This window comes from Harpia harpyja, chromosome 3 (assembly GCF_026419915.1).
Source record: "Harpia harpyja isolate bHarHar1 chromosome 3, bHarHar1 primary haplotype, whole genome shotgun sequence".
NCBI classification, from domain to species: domain Eukaryota; kingdom Metazoa; phylum Chordata; class Aves; order Accipitriformes; family Accipitridae; genus Harpia; species Harpia harpyja.
Window position 1 is genome coordinate 64042159 of NC_068942.1, and position 17368 is coordinate 64059526.

The 17368-nt window shown below is 40.0% G+C and overlaps 1 protein-coding gene across 1 annotated transcript in view; it reads left to right on the forward strand.

Annotated features, from left to right (window-relative positions):
- Positions 1–17016, forward strand: part of KCNK13 (potassium two pore domain channel subfamily K member 13) — an 82837-nt gene extending 65821 nt beyond the window's left edge. The window contains exon 2 of the mRNA XM_052782963.1: positions 1393–17016. Coding sequence (XP_052638923.1) covers positions 1393–2285 — 893 coding nt within the window. The 3' untranslated portion in view covers positions 2286–17016. The remainder of the gene's footprint in view (positions 1–1392) is intronic.
- The last annotated feature ends 352 nt before the right edge of the window (positions 17017–17368 follow it).

Sequence of the window (17368 nt, forward strand, 5' to 3'; positions counted from 1 at the left end):
CCTCGAGACCCCACTCTTGGGGCTGTCGTTCAGAGTGGGTCATGCTGGAGCGGTGAAGGCAAAGGCTGTTGCTTAACCGTGTGAGGCAGGAGCAGTGTTGGAGAGGAATCTGTGCTGGTAGCAGGTTTCCAGTGAAGGGAAGATGAGTGCAGTTCAGCACTGTTGGAAACATGGTCTCTTCAGACTGCAGTTGTCTGTCTTCCAAGCACAAGCGCATCACACTGAGTATGATTTCCTTTATTTCCCAGGGCCTAATGTCTTTATTTCATAATTAGCATCTCACAATTACAAAGAGTGGGAAACAAATAACTGTGTCTCTTGTCCAATGTGATTTTTCTGTCCTCTCAGCAAGATTGTTTTGGCTTAATTATCAGTTATGTAATCCCTTATTAATCCTAATAAAACAGCAGCAAAGTTATTTATCAGGAGTATGACTCCAGTTTGCTCAGTGATGTTCTGGACATGCTTTTAGTTCTTTAGTCATATCTTATTAAAGCAAGATTGTCTTATCAATAGTTGTAAGCAAAACAAAACTACTATTTGCAAGCTTTAGGAAGGGAAGGATGTGAGAGAAGACTGAAGCACCTCTGACCTGAGAAATCCCACGACAGGGAATGAGACCAGAGAAGACTTTTGTTAAGACTCACATACAGACTTGAACTGTGGAGTGGGACACAGAGAAATAGGAAAACTTCAGCAATGCTGATTTAAAAAAGGGCTGATAATGGGTGACAGACACCAGGGTCAGACACAGGGAAGCTCTAACGCCTGCTGGGGATCCCCACAAGAGGCTGCTGACCCCGTCAGGGGCTGCATCCTCCGGTGTGTGCTCCCAGCCTGGGCTTCCCCAGCCAGGCTGCGGCGGGTGCTAGGTGCTGGCTGATGTGCCACCTCCACTTACAGCAGGAGCTAAGTGAGGCTCAGAACAATTTCACCTTGCATTGCAAAGATCTGGTGGGGATGGACCCCTGCAAGGCAAGAGCCCCACCCTGGGTCAGACCCATGGTGAAAACAGCATCGGAGAGAAGGAAGCGGGTGCAATAACCCCAAAGCCTGGAAGTGATCCAAGGCACAAAGACGGATGGAGAGAGCCTAGCAACCAGACAAAAATTCAGACCTCCACTAAATTCTCTTTTCTTTCCAGTGTGTTTTCTTCTGCTTTTTGTTTCATTCTGATTCTGGAGGAAATGCTGGCATGGCTTTCCTTCCTCTTACTGCTGGGACATGGTCAAGCACAAGTGGATAACAGCTGGGGAGTATGTCCTCGCTTTTTCCCAGAGCTGAACTGTACCACAGGGATTACCTGCCAGTTTGTCAGTCTTGCATGTGACAAAACTCCTGACACGATAACTACAAGTTTATTTTTTTCAACTGTTCTGTTTTGTCTTCCAGGGTTTGGCATGACCACCCCAGCCACCGTTGGAGGCAAAATTTTTCTGATATTTTACGGCCTTATAGGATGTGCAGGGACCATTTTGTTCTTTAACCTGTTCCTGGAGCGCTTGATCACTGTCATAGCCTACGTCATGAAGTCGTGCCATGAAAGACAGCTGAGGAGGAAAGGGGTCCTCCCTCACAACAGCCGACGGGGCTCGGGGACGTCTGAGGTGGACAGCCTGGTGGGCTGGAAGCCCTCCGTGTACTACGTCATGCTGATTTTGTGTGTAGCATCACTCATTATTTCCTGTTGTGCCTCTGCAATGTACACACCGATTGAAGGGTGGAGTTACTTTGACTCACTTTACTTCTGCTTCGTGGCCTTCAGCACCATTGGTTTCGGTGATCTGGTCAGCAGCCAGAACATCAAGTATGAGAGCCAAGGCCTTTACCGCTTTGGCAATTTTGTCTTCATACTCATGGGTGTGTGCTGCATCTATTCCTTATTTAATGTGATCTCTATTGTCATCAAACAATCCATAAACTGGGTACTAAAGAAGCTGGACTGCAGGTGCTGCCACAGATGCCAAAGAAAATTATTTCGTTCACGGAGGAACGTGGTAATGCCAGGAAATGTGCGCAGCCGGAGGAACATCTCCATTGAGACTGATGTTGTCAATGAGAGCGACACAGACGGACGCCGGCTGTCAGGCGAGATGATCTCCATGAAAGATTTCCTGGCCTCCAATAAAGTCTCACTGGCCATCATGCAGAAACAGCTCTCGGAAACTGCTAATGGCTATCCGAGGCAAATGAGCTGTAATTCAAAGCAAAATGGATTCTCTGGTGGGGTTGGAGCCCTAGCAATTATGAATAACAGACTGGCAGAGACAAGTGTGGATAGGTAAAATAATAACAGTAATAACAGTGAAACAGTATGAACCATTTCAACAAGTACAGAAACAACATGAATCAAGTGGAAATAGCTAGGGAGAGAGTGTCGCCAGAGGGTGGGATGGATGTGAATGGCATACCTCCTGTTAGAAGACCTCTGACAGTTTGGGGGGGCTGTCACTTAATGTCTTTGCTCTTTGAGTTGCACCAGTCTCAGCCTTCCTTCTTCCCTTTCCTTCTGTTCCTCAAGCAGGTCACTGCAGGAGAAATTTAATTTAGCCTTCAGATCAATTTTCCATGTCCTGTTCTCCTCCATTTGTGTGAAATACAGATTTCAGGATAAGAAATCTGTGGTATGGGAAGAAACCAAGCGTGTCTACTGAATACATACTTAGTTCAAAGATTGTTCTGAGCTTTCTGTCTTACTCTCATCACATCTGTTTTCTAAAAGGAGCTTATCTGAGACCAAAAGAGGAATCAGCCTTTCTCTGTGATATTGCGCATCTAATTTAATGCAATAAAAAAACCCAAACTATTTTCTTTTCTATATCACTTCTTAAAATGCATTCCTATGTGAAACAGCTGGGCTTGAAAAGCCAACTTCTGCTGCCATTAATATTTGTGTAAATCTGGAGTAATTCTATGAAAGTTGGTAGGACTATTCTGGAGCTATTGTGATGTGAATGAGAAGAGAATTTGGCCTTTAGAATTTAATTTAGTCTTCCCTTTAAAAGGATACTGTCAAAAGTGATAGAATAAAAATTTATACTACTTTTGTTTTCTTCTTTTGCAAAACACATGATTTTTTTCTAGGCTACTTTTTCTTCTAGAATTCAATCATTGTGGCTTTCTGTTTCAAAAATATCAAGTTAAATTGAAAACTGCCATACTGATGAGTTGTATGAATTATTCCACAATAACAATCAGAGACTTTTCCAAATTTCTGTTCATATTTTTCTAAGTTGTGACTGAAACAATTGAGCATCGACATTACGTAATGCAACTGGTAACTGAGTTTACATAGCAGGCATTAGTATGCAATTAGATTGCCATGCCAACATTCAGTGTATTATTATAAGCAACTGTGATCACAAAATCACTTTGGCAGTGTCCTTTTTACCTTTCATGTGATTCTGTCTTTCTTCACCTGTTTTTCTGGCTTTTGGTGATAATGATGACAGGGCCTTGATCAGGGAAATAGAAAATGTTTAACTCCTCATTTTTCTCAATGAAATGCTCCAAGCGTTCATTATGACTAGAAAGGAGACTTCAATGAGAAGAATAATAATAGTGAGAAGAATATGAAAACAGGAAAAGAGGTGATCTTTAATGACAGTGAAATCATCTTTTGTATTACATAACTGAAGAAATAAGGGACTAAATTAACATAAAGTCTAGCAAGAATTTAAGGAAGACTGGGCTGAATTCCTGATTCTCCTTTAACCATGCAATGCATTAAAGCTAAACAGTATATGAGAGTGTAAATAAGCAAAATTGGTCACAAAGGACCTGATCCAATTCTCCCTGAAAAGAACAGTACATGCATCAGGACTAAATGTTTTCTCACAGCTAGAAAACCTTGCAGAATACTACAATTTTAAAGAATTTAAAACACCATTATGCAGTTCTTAATTTCTCTCCTACGGAACAATGCAGATGATAGCCTCTTCAGTTTAATTTGTATTAGGAATTAATATATCCTTTTTCTTCATTCTGGCCAAAAGTTCTTTTATTTACGTTCCTAATACTGTAGAATAACATTTTAATACTCATTTTAAGCAATATTTGTATTTGAAAACAAAAACATACCTCTTGGAATACTTTACTATAATAAAGTAAAACCAAATATTAAACAAATATACTTAAGTACTGAAAAGAATTGCAAGCTCTTTTGACATATTACAGCTAAAATGTCCTGATTCAAAGTCAAATCCTGCTGTCTGTAGTTGCAAGGAGAGCTTCAAGCTGAAGCCGTTAGTCCAAATCCTGATACCAACTCAGCTGTGCAGCAGTGGAATACTTCTAATAGTGTCCCTTCATATTTGCATCCATGTAAAATCTGAATCAGCTCCCAAACCCTGACTTTGGTGGGAAAAGCAGTCAGACTTTTTTTTTAGGGGGTTATGTATTAGCAAAAATTGCCACTGAGTTATTTTAGATTATATTATAGTGCTCGTTACATTGTTACACCTTTTTTTTTTCCTCCCAAGACCTTCTTTGTCTCAACCTCACTTAATAAAAATACTTGGATATAAAAAGAGAAAAGTACTGCTCTGAAGCCTTCTTTCCAAATTCATTCAGTAATGCCTCTGTTCACTGCCTGTAACCCTAAGATCTCATTGTTACAGAAGTATTCCTTATGCTGCCAACTAGCAGAAAATAGTTTAGGACTTGACCTATTGCTTAAGCAGAGCTCTCATCCTGGGCAGAACAGCCACAGTCTTGAAAAGTGCAGCTTAATTCTCCATTTATGCCAGTTATTAACTCTGGGTTGCAAATGTGAGATTTTGCTGAGCACTGAAGACAGGAGAAGTTACTCAACACTGTTCCCTTTTCCAGGTGATTGAGTCAATGCACATTATCATCTTAGACAAATAGACAAAACATGAAGTTTCTTTAGTTCATTCATTATATAGTTTTGTGTCATTGTTAATGAAGGATCTGGCTTCCATATAGGATTTTCACTCAAATCCTTCCATATCTAATTAGCTTTCAAAATTTGGTTCTGGAAATCTAAACACAGAGCAATTTTCATTGCAAATAGGTGAGAAAGCAAATTGAAGGAGAGAAAAACATATATAAACTGATGGAAATAGATAAAACATTACAATTTGTATAGTCAATTCAACAGAGATTATTTAGCTTTTAGAATATGGCACATCCTAGTAGCAGATCATTAAGATGGTCTTCAGATGGTTTCAACTGCTCCCAAGACATGAGACAGTTAGTTACATTGCTCCTTTCTATTCTTTGTGATACCAAGCCTCGCTTACCCATCACCACAAAGGAATCTTTATTAGCTATTCTTGATAGATCTGAAAACTTCTATGGTTATGAAAGCAAGGGGCTAATATGTAGTCTTGATCAAATAGATTGGGCAAGGCTGTATGACATCTTTGGTGTATGCTAGCTCTGTCTTCATTGATCAGTCCTGACCTTCTGCTCTCTCAAGCACTGGCTTCCTCATGACCTGAGCCTGCTAGTTGCAAGGCTCTCTGCAGTGGTTTTGTGGCCAGATTTCATGTCCACTGAAGATAAAGAGGGAATAAGTACACTAATTTTGTCTAATCATCTCTAATCAGATGTGAATTGCAGTTCCAGAGATGAAGGACCTGTACATTCTGTGACTGTGCCATCATGTATCATGGTGTCATCCTGTCCCCAAAAGACCTCTGACTTTGTCATTGAGTTCCCCCTCTAGCAGCCACGCTGAACATTGAATGAGGTAGCTTTACCTAGGAGACCAGTAGAATTCTTAGAGAATATTTTGGGATAAATAAGATGACTTTTGAGATCGGAAATTTCTGACTCCCGTCCAATGGTACTACTACAGTTGTTTTTCTAAAGGCATTGGACAGAGAAATCCCCAAAGGCTCAGTTCATAATGTAGCATCAGGTTATTAAAGTTGTAAAACATGTGGAGATACAAACATACATGTGCCAAAAAAAAGCAGAATTTAGCATAGGAGTGACAAATGCCCATCCTGTGTGAAAAATAAGTTACAGTAAAAATACAGACAACATCACATTTCTTGCATTACTATTTAAAGTAGTGATGAGGAATTAAAGAAAATAGCATCAAACAGCCAGGGTTCTGTTTTCAAACCTGTGTAATCTAAATTTTAATGCCATATTGCTTAGCACTAAAATCTCAGTCAACAAGACAGAAACCTTTCTAAAGTACTGAGTTTCCCTATTGCTTGCTATGAATTTGCATGATGTCTAATGAGATATGGGTGAGGGTTTTTTAATGCAAAAATGTTTTGGGGAAAACCTTGGAAAACTGAGGCTCTGAATCCAAACTTAACAGGTCAGGAGTACCACTAAAATCAGTAGGTTAAAATGCAAGTTGCAGCCTGGCAGTCTGAAACTGAAAGTCCTTAATGGAATAATCGCCTGGAAGCTGGGTTTATACTTATGCCACACGTTAATAATATTGTTATTGTACAATATAATTATTGCACATTGAAAGGAAATATTTAGTGCTAACCAAAATACAATCAAATAAGTAAAGGTAGCTCTTAGGGTTTTCTGGCTTTCTTAGGTTTTGTAAAATTTGTGTATCAGATGCTTTGCAGGGTATGTAGGTGTCAAAGGAGTTAGATTAATTTATCTCCGTGATGGACATGGTCTTCTGTTTACAAGGACATGAATAAGCTTTTCAAAAGCATCTAACTCCTGCTTAAAGTCAGTTCACTTCCCACCACACATTGACTTTCAGTAGAAGTCAGGTACCTAATTCCCTTAGGCAATTTCAGAATCCCAGCCATGTATTAGTTTTTGAATCTAAGCTGACCTGACAGTGTCCCTGAAAAGTTCAAACACTTGGAGCAAGGTCTCAGTGCTGCAGCACAGTAACAGCTGAATTCATTTATTTAAAAGCCTTTTATGGTGAAAGCTTTGCATCAACCAAATAGCACAAGCAATGTTTACAGTTTGTTTGATTTAATCTTGGCCTCTGCCAGTTTTAATTATATTTGACACATTTCTAAATTGAATAACAAAGAGAAGGTTGGGCTGGGCATGAAAAACAAATCAGCTCCATTTCTCAGACTGAATTAATCAAGAGCAAGAGGTCAGGTTGGGGAAGGACCTTTCTGATTAACATTATATTTGAATAAAGTTCCTCTGGAGATGGAGGGTATTAAGTTGTTTGGATGACTCCTCTCCAACCGCTATGGAAGTGGAGCCGTTTGCTATGACCCATCGATGTCCCCACTCTGGGAACAGCAGCTTAGTGAGCCTTAGCTGAGAAAAGGGTCAGCATTTCAATCAATACAGTTTGCAACTTTTGTCATTTTGATTTAGGTTACTAACATTTGGGTAATATTACAATTTCTTGGACTCTCCAAGAAGTAGTAAAGTTATTTTGTCCAATTTAATGTACAAGCTGTGGAGAATCACCAAGTGTTGTCTTTCCCCTGGGCAGAAAATCCTGCCAAATATATGAGTACAATCTGTCTATTTGAGAACTTTCACAGCAGTTTTTTGCTTAATCCAGGAAATAAGAATACAATCCCTTCCCTTTTCCCTATTTTCCAAACATATCTTGGCAACAATGCCTACACAATCCTCTGTTTATTGCTTAAAAGGTCACACTTCACTAGGAAAATTAAAGCCATTGCTCATCAAGATGGACCAACACAGTCCTATTCTTTATTAGACTTAAGAGAAACACAGTGTGAACACAAAGAATGACTATTCAGGTCCAAGAGGTCAGAAGCTTTTTGATATGGCCCCTGTTTATAGAGCTGTTTCACGTCAAACCAGAGAAAAACCCTGTTACCGCAGACTTTTAAAAGCATTAGTAAATGTTAGAACAACCTTGTGGAATACATACACTCATTTATATTTTGTTTTTCTACAGTTCCACTCTAATATTTGCCTGCAGTTTTCATTATTTGAAATTATTTGCAATAATAGAATAAAGAATATAAATTTGCAAAGATTTTGAGAGGCATGATAGATTTGTTTAAAATGAAATATCCTTTTCCTCAGGCTGCTTAGCTTTTAATAAGGGAAAGTTTGATTAAAAGTAGAATCAACAGGTTCTTTTTCTAAGCAAGTGTGCCAGTTTATGGATTCCAAATGGATTTCCTATTAGGTGTCCATGCAGAAGCTCCCAGAGAGAGGCAAGATGGCCTAGTTTTCAAACATTATCTTTTGAAATCTCTTTCAAAGCTATTGCCCCTTTCAAAGCAATAGAACACTGTTAGTGTTTTGTTTGTGGTCTTATCTGCGAAAACTTAACCTTGCTTTTTTGATATCTTTAGAAGAAAAAGATGCACATGAAGAAAAATGAAAATAACCTTACATAACCTTTACATGTACTGCTTAGAGCTGCTAAAATCCTCCTCTTTTTGCTAACTTGAAGTTTGCCTCAGAGTTTAATTTCTCCAGCTCACTGGTTTGGTCTTATTAGTGAATAGTCACAGTTCAAATCAAAGAACTTTAAAGTTGTATTTGTTCATCTTTTCTAAATGCTGGAAATTAGCTGATGGTCTGAACAGTGGGTGCTGTGCTATGTCTGTTAGAGTTAAGGAGGCTGGAATCACCATTGCTGTCATCTCTGCAGCAGTCAGGGAGGCACTCTGTGACCAGTGGAGTCCATATTGCTGCAGTAGGAGCAATTGCTGGCTATTAACCTCTGGGTGTCAAATTGTCTGCATCTAGTGTACTGGGCCAGGAGTAAACGGAGATAACTGTGGAGGAAACCCTGGAAGACGCCTCTGGATGCCATCTAGTCTCCAAACCCTTTTCCAAAGCAGGTCCAGCTAGCTCCTGCCCATCTCAGTGCAAATATCTGTAATTCACTGGGTGATGCTGCTTCTGTGTGTAGCACTCTGTTTGCAGTGTGCTGAAAGTGCCCTTCTCTCATGAAGTATTGACCACCACCCTGTACCAAGAGGGAGTCGCAGCCCTTCCTCTGCAGCTATTGCATTTGAGCAAATAATTAGCTCTAAGTTAAACACATTTTTTTGTAAATAGCATACAGGCAGCTGCTTTTCTCAGCCTAATACATAGCAGATGGGTTTTTTGATCCCTAGGTATCATTATTGTTGGCAGTCTTATTAGAGATGTCAAGGACTGAAAAGGTCAGTCAGTCTGTCAGCCCTAGGCTCCTAGGCAGGGGTATTACCCCTTTGGCAAGCAACCCATGGCATCTCGGCTAGGCTCTGCACATTGGATTTGGCTGCATTCTCGGCTCAGGAACTGATTCTGCTCCACTGAAATCAATGGAGACTTTGCTACTGGGCTCTTTACCTGGCATTTTTCACAAGAATTGATTTCACTTTATAAAATAATCCAAAGAAATGTTGACTAGCCTTTTGCTTTGCTTTTACCACCAGCTGTGCAAATGCTAATTCTACTCATGCAGTACTGTGTTCTGCACCAGCTTATTACCCAGGGACCATTATTTGGTCTACAAAATAATAATCTGCTTATAAGGGAGATTTATTTAAAATTGAAAGTATCCAGATTATTATCTCTAAGAATCATTTGGTAGTCACTCATTTCCTCAGGTGGAAAACTCTGACAAATATCACATTTTCCCTGAAACTTCCTGCAGTTCTGCAAGAGCAGGTTTTGCTCTATGCTGACTGCCTGTGTCAGCTTGTTCTTTCCCTCAACTTTCTTCCCTCAGTCCACACCTGCAAGATCCTTTTCCCTCCTTTTTTTGTTTCCATTCATCTTTTTCCCAGTTCATCACATCCTTCTCCTAGCCAAATATACCATGGGGTTTACCTCTGCTGAACATTGCACTTCAAAGTGGACTCACTGTCAAAAAAAGGTTCTTGTAAAAAACCCACCTCTTTATTCAATATGGGTTCAGAGCCATACATCATTCATTAAATGCAATTTTAAAGTTGTGTTTGTATTATTTTTCATTCCTACTTCCACTGAGAGTAGCAAGACAGTTTATAGGAAGTTGGAATACAAGTATCACATGCAGGTACATGGAGGGAGAGCAGCAAAAGTGACTTTGATGCCTTGGCATCTGGAAGGGATATTGTGCCTCTTTTTGTACGTCCAATTGGCCTGCAATTTGCATGGACTCCTATGTTATTGAATGATACCTTCAATAGAGGCTGCTGAGTTGATTCGGCCTCATAGAGTCAATATTTGTTGCTTTTGGCTTACTGCATTTTTAATAAATGAATGGGTCTGCATTGCTTGGTGAGCACAGTAACAATCAGTAACACTCCAGACTTCCCCACATATTAGGGAAACAATAGTCTTGACTTTAACTTTCTTCCTCTGATAAGGACTAATCTTCATGGCTGCTATAAAACACAACCATGGCATAGATGTTAAAGATTTTTATCTCATCAGCTTCTCAGCCATGATTTCACTGGCATTGGAGTGGAATTTCTCGCACCAGTACCAGAGGCAGTAATAAGATGTTCTTAAAGCATTTTTGCCTAATGCCTTATGGAAACAAAGTGCATGGGATCAGACTGTACATATGTGTCTGTGTGCCTCTGCTCTGTTTTAAACATTGGCCAGTTTAAAAAAAAATTGCTGAAGGAGGAGAGGTCTCACATAGAATCGACTTCCTACACCTTCTGATAAATGTTAGCACTCCCCCTGAGAAAAAGTCTGAGAGGCAGGTTCGCAACCTGTTAGATACGAGAAAAGCCACACAAAGCAGGTCAGGAGGAAAAGAAAGTGAGGCACACAGAGAGAATGATGTTCTGAATGTCCCATCAGCCAAGGTGTCAAACAGAGCTTACACCTCCTCAGACTTGCAGCACAGATCCAAAGGGAAAACAGCAAGTGTTGCGGTATTTTAGCATCGCTAAAAAAAGATCCCTTTAATCTGCCAGGATTTTAACTTTTTTATTTATAGCTCAGTCCCTGCCCTGAGCTCTGTTACCTTCTTTGGGTGCCCAAGGCTTAAAGGCCCTGTGCTTAAACAATGGAAACTACAGAAGTGTGTCGCGATATTTGCAAAAGACTTGGTCCTTGTTTGACACCATGTGATAGGTCTGTGCAATAGCAAGAATTATTATCTGCAGACCACAGTCTATGACGATAAGAAAACAGAGAACTTTGTCATGCTGTTAATGAATTTCCAGTGTCAGAGATTCCACAGTTTTCCCAGGCAACCTATTGCAGAGCATCATTAATTTTACTTTTAAACATTTTTCCAAATGCTTAATTTCACTCTCCCTTGCTACAGGTGAGGCACATTGTTTGCATTCGAGCCATGCTGAATATGGAGAACAGAATATTCCCTTCCTTTTCCAAAGGAAGGTATTTTTTACAGTATCTCCAGTCAGTGTTCACTACCCCAGACTAGAAGAATCCCCTTCCATATGTGATGTTTTCTATAGTTGCTCTTCTGTGCTCTCGACTGACTGCTTGATCCACTTTGGTTTTTTTCCTTTGAAGTATGGTGCTCAAGATCAGATACAGTGACACAGAAAATATTTTATTAGTAGAGCATGGAGCAGCATGATTGTTTTCCACATCTTACATACAACATTGTGTTCACTTAGGTCCTAGGCTGCTGCTTGCTATTTTAAAACACTGTTGATTCATCTTCAGTTTGTCATGTGTTATTAATGCCAAATTCTTTTTTGCAGAACTGTTACCTAAACTGTAGTGCCTCCAGTCTACACAGGTGATTATTCCTATGTAGCATCTTAACATGTATTGTTGTTGAATTGCTTCTATTTTTTCAGATCCCTTTCCCATATACATTTTGGTTTGAATCTTAGTCTTTCAGCATCTTTGCCACCCCTGACTGCTTAGGATCATCTTCAGACTTAAAAATTGTGTTCTCTATTCCATCGTCCAAGTTATTAACAAAAATATTGACCCAGGGCAAGTTTTGAAGAATCCAGTAGATACCTTTTTCCAGTTTGAAACTAAACTATCACTCTGTACATACTGTTGTCTGAATACTGTTTCCCAATCTATTTTGCACTCATCTTGTGTTAGTTTCATCAAGTGTAAATGACAGTAAACTGCAATTGCAATGTTTTTATTCCAGGTTGTGAGATATGAGCCAGGAAAGATTTAGCTTTCAGATCCCTGAGCGATTTCGCACAACTGATCAGTGGGGGAAAAATTAGTTAAAATTTAAAATCAAAAGTACATCTTGATTTACCAAGCCTCCAACACAAAACTCCACTCTGTCCTTTTACAGTTACATCTTATAAAACAATCATGTTCCCAGAGCTACAGAAGTAGATGAAACTACTTGAAAGATTGCCTGGAGGAATTCAATCTGATAAATACAAAAGTATTTTGGCAATACACGGTAGGACTTGGGTTGGGTTTTCCCCTCCACACCATGTATTTCTGTTCTACTGATTAAAATCCGTTAAAAAAAAAAAGTCAAACATCAGCATGGAACATTTTTCTATAAATATCTATAAATTTTAATTTAAGTTTGTATAGCAAATCCTATTTTAGGTGAGATTATGCTAGACATATTTAACCTGATTGGCTAAAATTACTGGAACACAGAACAACTTTAGTGTGTGTGTGAGAAAAGTTTTTTTAAGAACAATTGTCCCTTGATGTGTCAGGCTGTTGACTATCTTTTTGAAACACTGATTTCCACGAGGATAGCAGGAATAGACCTGTGTGACCAGCAGATCACAGAAGCTTCCTTGCTTCAATCCTCAAACAAACCTTGTGCATTTATAATGAATGTCCTGAATGTGAGAGAGTTCATTATTCATTCATCTAAGGCACCTTGGCTTATGGTCCACTAGGAAATGCTTGTCTGAGAGCAAAAAAAGTTGCAAAATGTACTTTGCTTTCCCATCAGACACTGATTGTAAGGAAATCTTCCTTGCAGGGAAGCTGGCCTGAGCTACAGCTGGAGGGAAGTTGTGCTGCTCCCTCTCTGAACTCTGGAGATTTACACATTAAATATACAAAATCTGCTTTGTAGGAAGTAGGTCAATGCAGTAAAGCCATCACTTTCTTGATTTTGATAAACTTTGAATGGACTTATGACAGGAGTTGTATATCACGATTGTTTGGCATCAGTAATAACTGCAATAAGCAGTTTCCAGCACAGAACAGCACAGAGCTAAATGGGGCCTCTGGAAGCAAATGTAAGTTAATAATAATAGCAAACAACAGAGGCAGTGTAGAACAGGACCACAGAGAGGAAAGTGATGAGAACTCACTAAACATACTCCTCATCTTACTACCATTAGGAAGTGACATTGGATGTCAGTGAGGACTGGATGTAGGTTGGGACTTTTTAAAGGGAAGCACTGGTCTCCTTTCAGATGCACGGTAAAGTAGGAAATTTTAGGGCTGCTTTTTCAAGAAGTTGCCCCTAAGTGTGTAAGCAAAAGAGCCTGCTGCATGCAGCATCCTGGTAATCCTACTGCCATGGTGAGCTGCAGCAGGGGAATACGTGATAATCAAAGCATGTTTGAGTTATTATTACAGGAACAGAGTATTCTTGTGAAGGGAAGAGAAGGACTTAACTATCTTAAACAGACTAGGTTCCTCCCAAATAAAATTTCTAAAATGTCTAGATTATTTAGGTGCCTGAACCTGAAATTAGAGTTATTTTCTGTCAGGTTCCATGGGCCACTTTAAAACAGCAGCTATATTTCCAACACCAACCTGCTTTGACAGTCCCCTTATACCACAGATCCATAGAAAGTGGTCAATGTGGCCATGTCACCCCAAATGCCTCCTCTGACATGAACACAGCCACCACGTTTCCCGCTCCACACACTGAGCTGGGGCTCCTTCACGCCTGGAAGGTTCCAAGGCACGCACGGCCCCATCCCACGAGGGCTGCTGTGTTTGCAGTAGCAAGGGATTTCCCCACTCTTGCCATTTGTTTTCATGGTTATCCAGCTCTGATTTTCCCAGGGAGTGGGCTCGCCAGCCAGGTAGCCACACATGCTGGGGGTGTCCCAGGCCTCACGTCCCAGGGCGCCCACCCACAGCCCCGTGTTTGTGCACCACGGTAGCAGAAAAGGCTGTGCCTCAGGCTGTCTGCCCGGCCTCTGACAGAGGTTTCACAGCCCAGCCGGCAGTTCAGGTGCCTGGAGCCCCTGCATGTTCCTGGGGCAGATGCTCACAGGGATGGGTAGTTTTGGAAGAGCTTTAGGATGAAATCGTAAGATTCTGCTCAGCCATTCCTTTACTTAAAAAGCCTCTCTACTAACACACCTAGCAAAGGTCACCATAAGCAAGTTTTCCTGTGAGCAGCAGAACTAATAATGCCTGTCTGCATACAAATTTATGTCTGATGTCCTCTATACTTGTTCCCCAGAAATAAGCGTAGCATCCGCATGTTCCCTACATGACCAGCAAAGCAATCCAGACCCTTTCTTTCTATTCCAAATGACACCCTAATCCAATACCCCATTGGTTATCCAATATCCAATATTCAGATAGTCTCAGCTCCTTCCTGTAGCCATAGCAAGCCCACTATGATATCCTGTTTTCCACATTTTTAATACCCCTGTCTACTACATTGCCCCCTGGCCCCTGACCAGTGCATCCTAAGCTGGCAGTGGCTGGCAGGCTGCTAACAGTCCAGGTAACAGCTCGTCCTGCCCTTCCCTCAGGCACACTTCTCTACTAGGCACTTATCCTCATAAATTTTGTAGAAATTTAATATCTTTCATATTTCTACACCTGCAACAAATGTGGTTGAAAATAACCAAGAGGTTCAAATGCTTTCAAATAGTCCAAACAGTTGTGTTCCCAGCTCATTACCAACAAAAATTGTGAGCAGGAGGCTGTAACCATGACACGCCTCTAATACTAAATAGGTGTTGTGATGGGGGGAAGGGAATCAGCATCTGACTCAGTCCAGCCACCAGCACAAATACTCTAATAACTAATTAGAATCAGTGTATTCCAGGAAAGAATATCAGAATATTTCAGGGTCAGTGGAAAAACCTGGACAAAGAATAATATTTCATATTCATAGAGCTAGAGAGAACTCTGAGGCACTCCAGAAACATTGTGTTATTAGATGTAATACCACAGACAACTTGAGAATATCCTTTTTTAAAGGGAAAACATTAAATTGCATGAAGTGGGTTCTGAATGATATTTATAGAGGCAAGCAAAAAAGCTATTGCCTATATCTCCAAAGGCACTCCAAAGGAGGGTTGACATCTGCTCATGGTGCAAAGCAAGTGAAAAAGAAGTAGCATGTTAAACTGTACTAAGAAGATGTGTTACTGTGCTATGTAGATCAGATATATGTCCTCATCCTGCTTATTATTGTAATAGCTTGACAAAAAGACTATTACAAAAGTAAAAAAATAAAATCCAAGGAAAAGCAATTAAAAAAATTCAAATCAGAGGTCCCTAAATGCTTATTTCCAAGGCACACACATAGGAAAACAAAAAGTCAGGACTGTTTGCAGATCTAAATCATGAAATAAGTGTGAATCCTGCTTATACTGTGTCTGGAAAGAAGAGGAAAAACAAGGGACACAGGGCATGACTGAGAAAAGCCAGTCCTTCAACACAAGCTGTGATGGGTGCTCAGGAGGGAAACTATTCCCTCCTGTGTAGGTACAATGGGAGCAAGGCTCACACGTCTCATTCGAGTCCCAGGGTGCCCAGCAGAATGACCGCTTGCAGATTAAAAGGAACAGAACAGATAAATACTGGGACCCATTTGGTTATCTCCACTGAAAGCATTAAAAAGGATTGAATTGGAATAAAATGTCAAAAAAAGGCAAATAAAAGGGAAAAGGTGCACTTTTAATATTGTGTTTAGTTAAAGCAGAACAATAATCATGTAAAAATGCAGTAGAATTTTAAAAATGGATGTCTACATAAATAATAATTGTGCTATCTGATATAAAATAATGCTTCTGAGTTGTCATTCTTCCAGGCAGATAATGTTAAGAAAAAATTGCCCTCTCCTGCAAAACATAATTTTTTATAAAAAGTGCATGTGAAGGTTTTCTCTTTAGCAGTTGGCATTAAGGACTTGTAACCAGACCAATAAGCCTCTGCAGTTCTCCTAAGCACTGTTTCCATGTTACTAAACTGCTCAGGAAGTACATGAGCAAAGGAAATTCAGTCTCTGTGCTAAATGCAATATGGATCCTGTAACAGAATATTTATTGAAAAAGCAAAATGTGTGTTTATATACAGCAACCATATCACACATTTAAAGATTTTCTTCTCCGCTGACAAATGTTCAGGAAAGTAACAGGTTTGTTACAAATGGATGCAAACTACCAAGTCCCTTTCCAGCTTTGGTAAATGCTGTGCACTGTTTAAGGGCAAAGCAGTTACACAGACAGATTTTTCAGGTGGGGGTAAACTGACAGATTTACACCAAAGAAGGATTCGGCCTTTGGCACTGTGAGGCCTAAATATTAGGCCAGCTCTTTCCAGTTACAATAATGCAGTGCTCTCTCCAAAGCCTTCTGGAATGCCCACATTTCTGATTCTTGCAGAAGTTAGATATTAGAATAACAGTAGGGGTACAGTGTAGAAGGACATTTACATTAAAAGACCTGTAAGGAAGTGAATACTAGTGTGCCTAATATATGTAGCTGTATGAATCTTTTAGGTTGCATTTTAAATGTTGTATTCCATCGTCTTATTCTACTTTAACAGCTATTTGCTTTTTGCAGAAGTTGGGAATTGGTACATAAGCTTAGCATCAGGGATTAGGCTAATGTTCCATGAAGACAGGCAACTGTGATACCATTCAAACTCACATTTTATGAGATTCAAGTCTTTCGAAGTGATTTTCCCACTATTTCTTGAATTGCCTATTCATTTGATGACACTTTCTCATTGAGAAATATTCAGTTATCAACCAGCTATTTAGAAAGATTGGTGCAGCATGCTGAAAGCAGTAAGGAAGTATAAAATCTGACCCTATAAAAGCACTATCGTCACTGAGTTTGGCTCCCACAAACAAGAAGCTGTGAGAGTATTAATAGCATGCAATCCATTTATTTTCGTGCCCAGAAATGGTTTCTAAGTTATTTAAAAATTAAGATACTGATATTTTTCTATTCAATAAAAGATAGCAATGTTATCATATATGCGTGGATTAATTTTTTTCAGGTAACACTGACCAAAATGACTACTTGCTTAACACTACAAACCAGCAGGCATTAGGACACATGTCGGGTTTTTTTCCAAACACCTTTTCAGAGTGTGTAAGGGCAGGATGAGCAGCACTGCTGCAAGGCACAGAAACTTATGACTTGGGGTTTGGGATGAAAGTTGGATTTAGCACTGTGCAACACAACACAAAAGTGTTTGCACAAGTCAAAAGGCTGCTGCATGAGTGGAGATTTCAAGCCATTCAAGCGAGAGGGCTTTTTGTTGCTCCTGATGTATGACGGGGACACAGCCTGGCCCCCATAGCAGCCCCCAAAGCAGAGGGCTG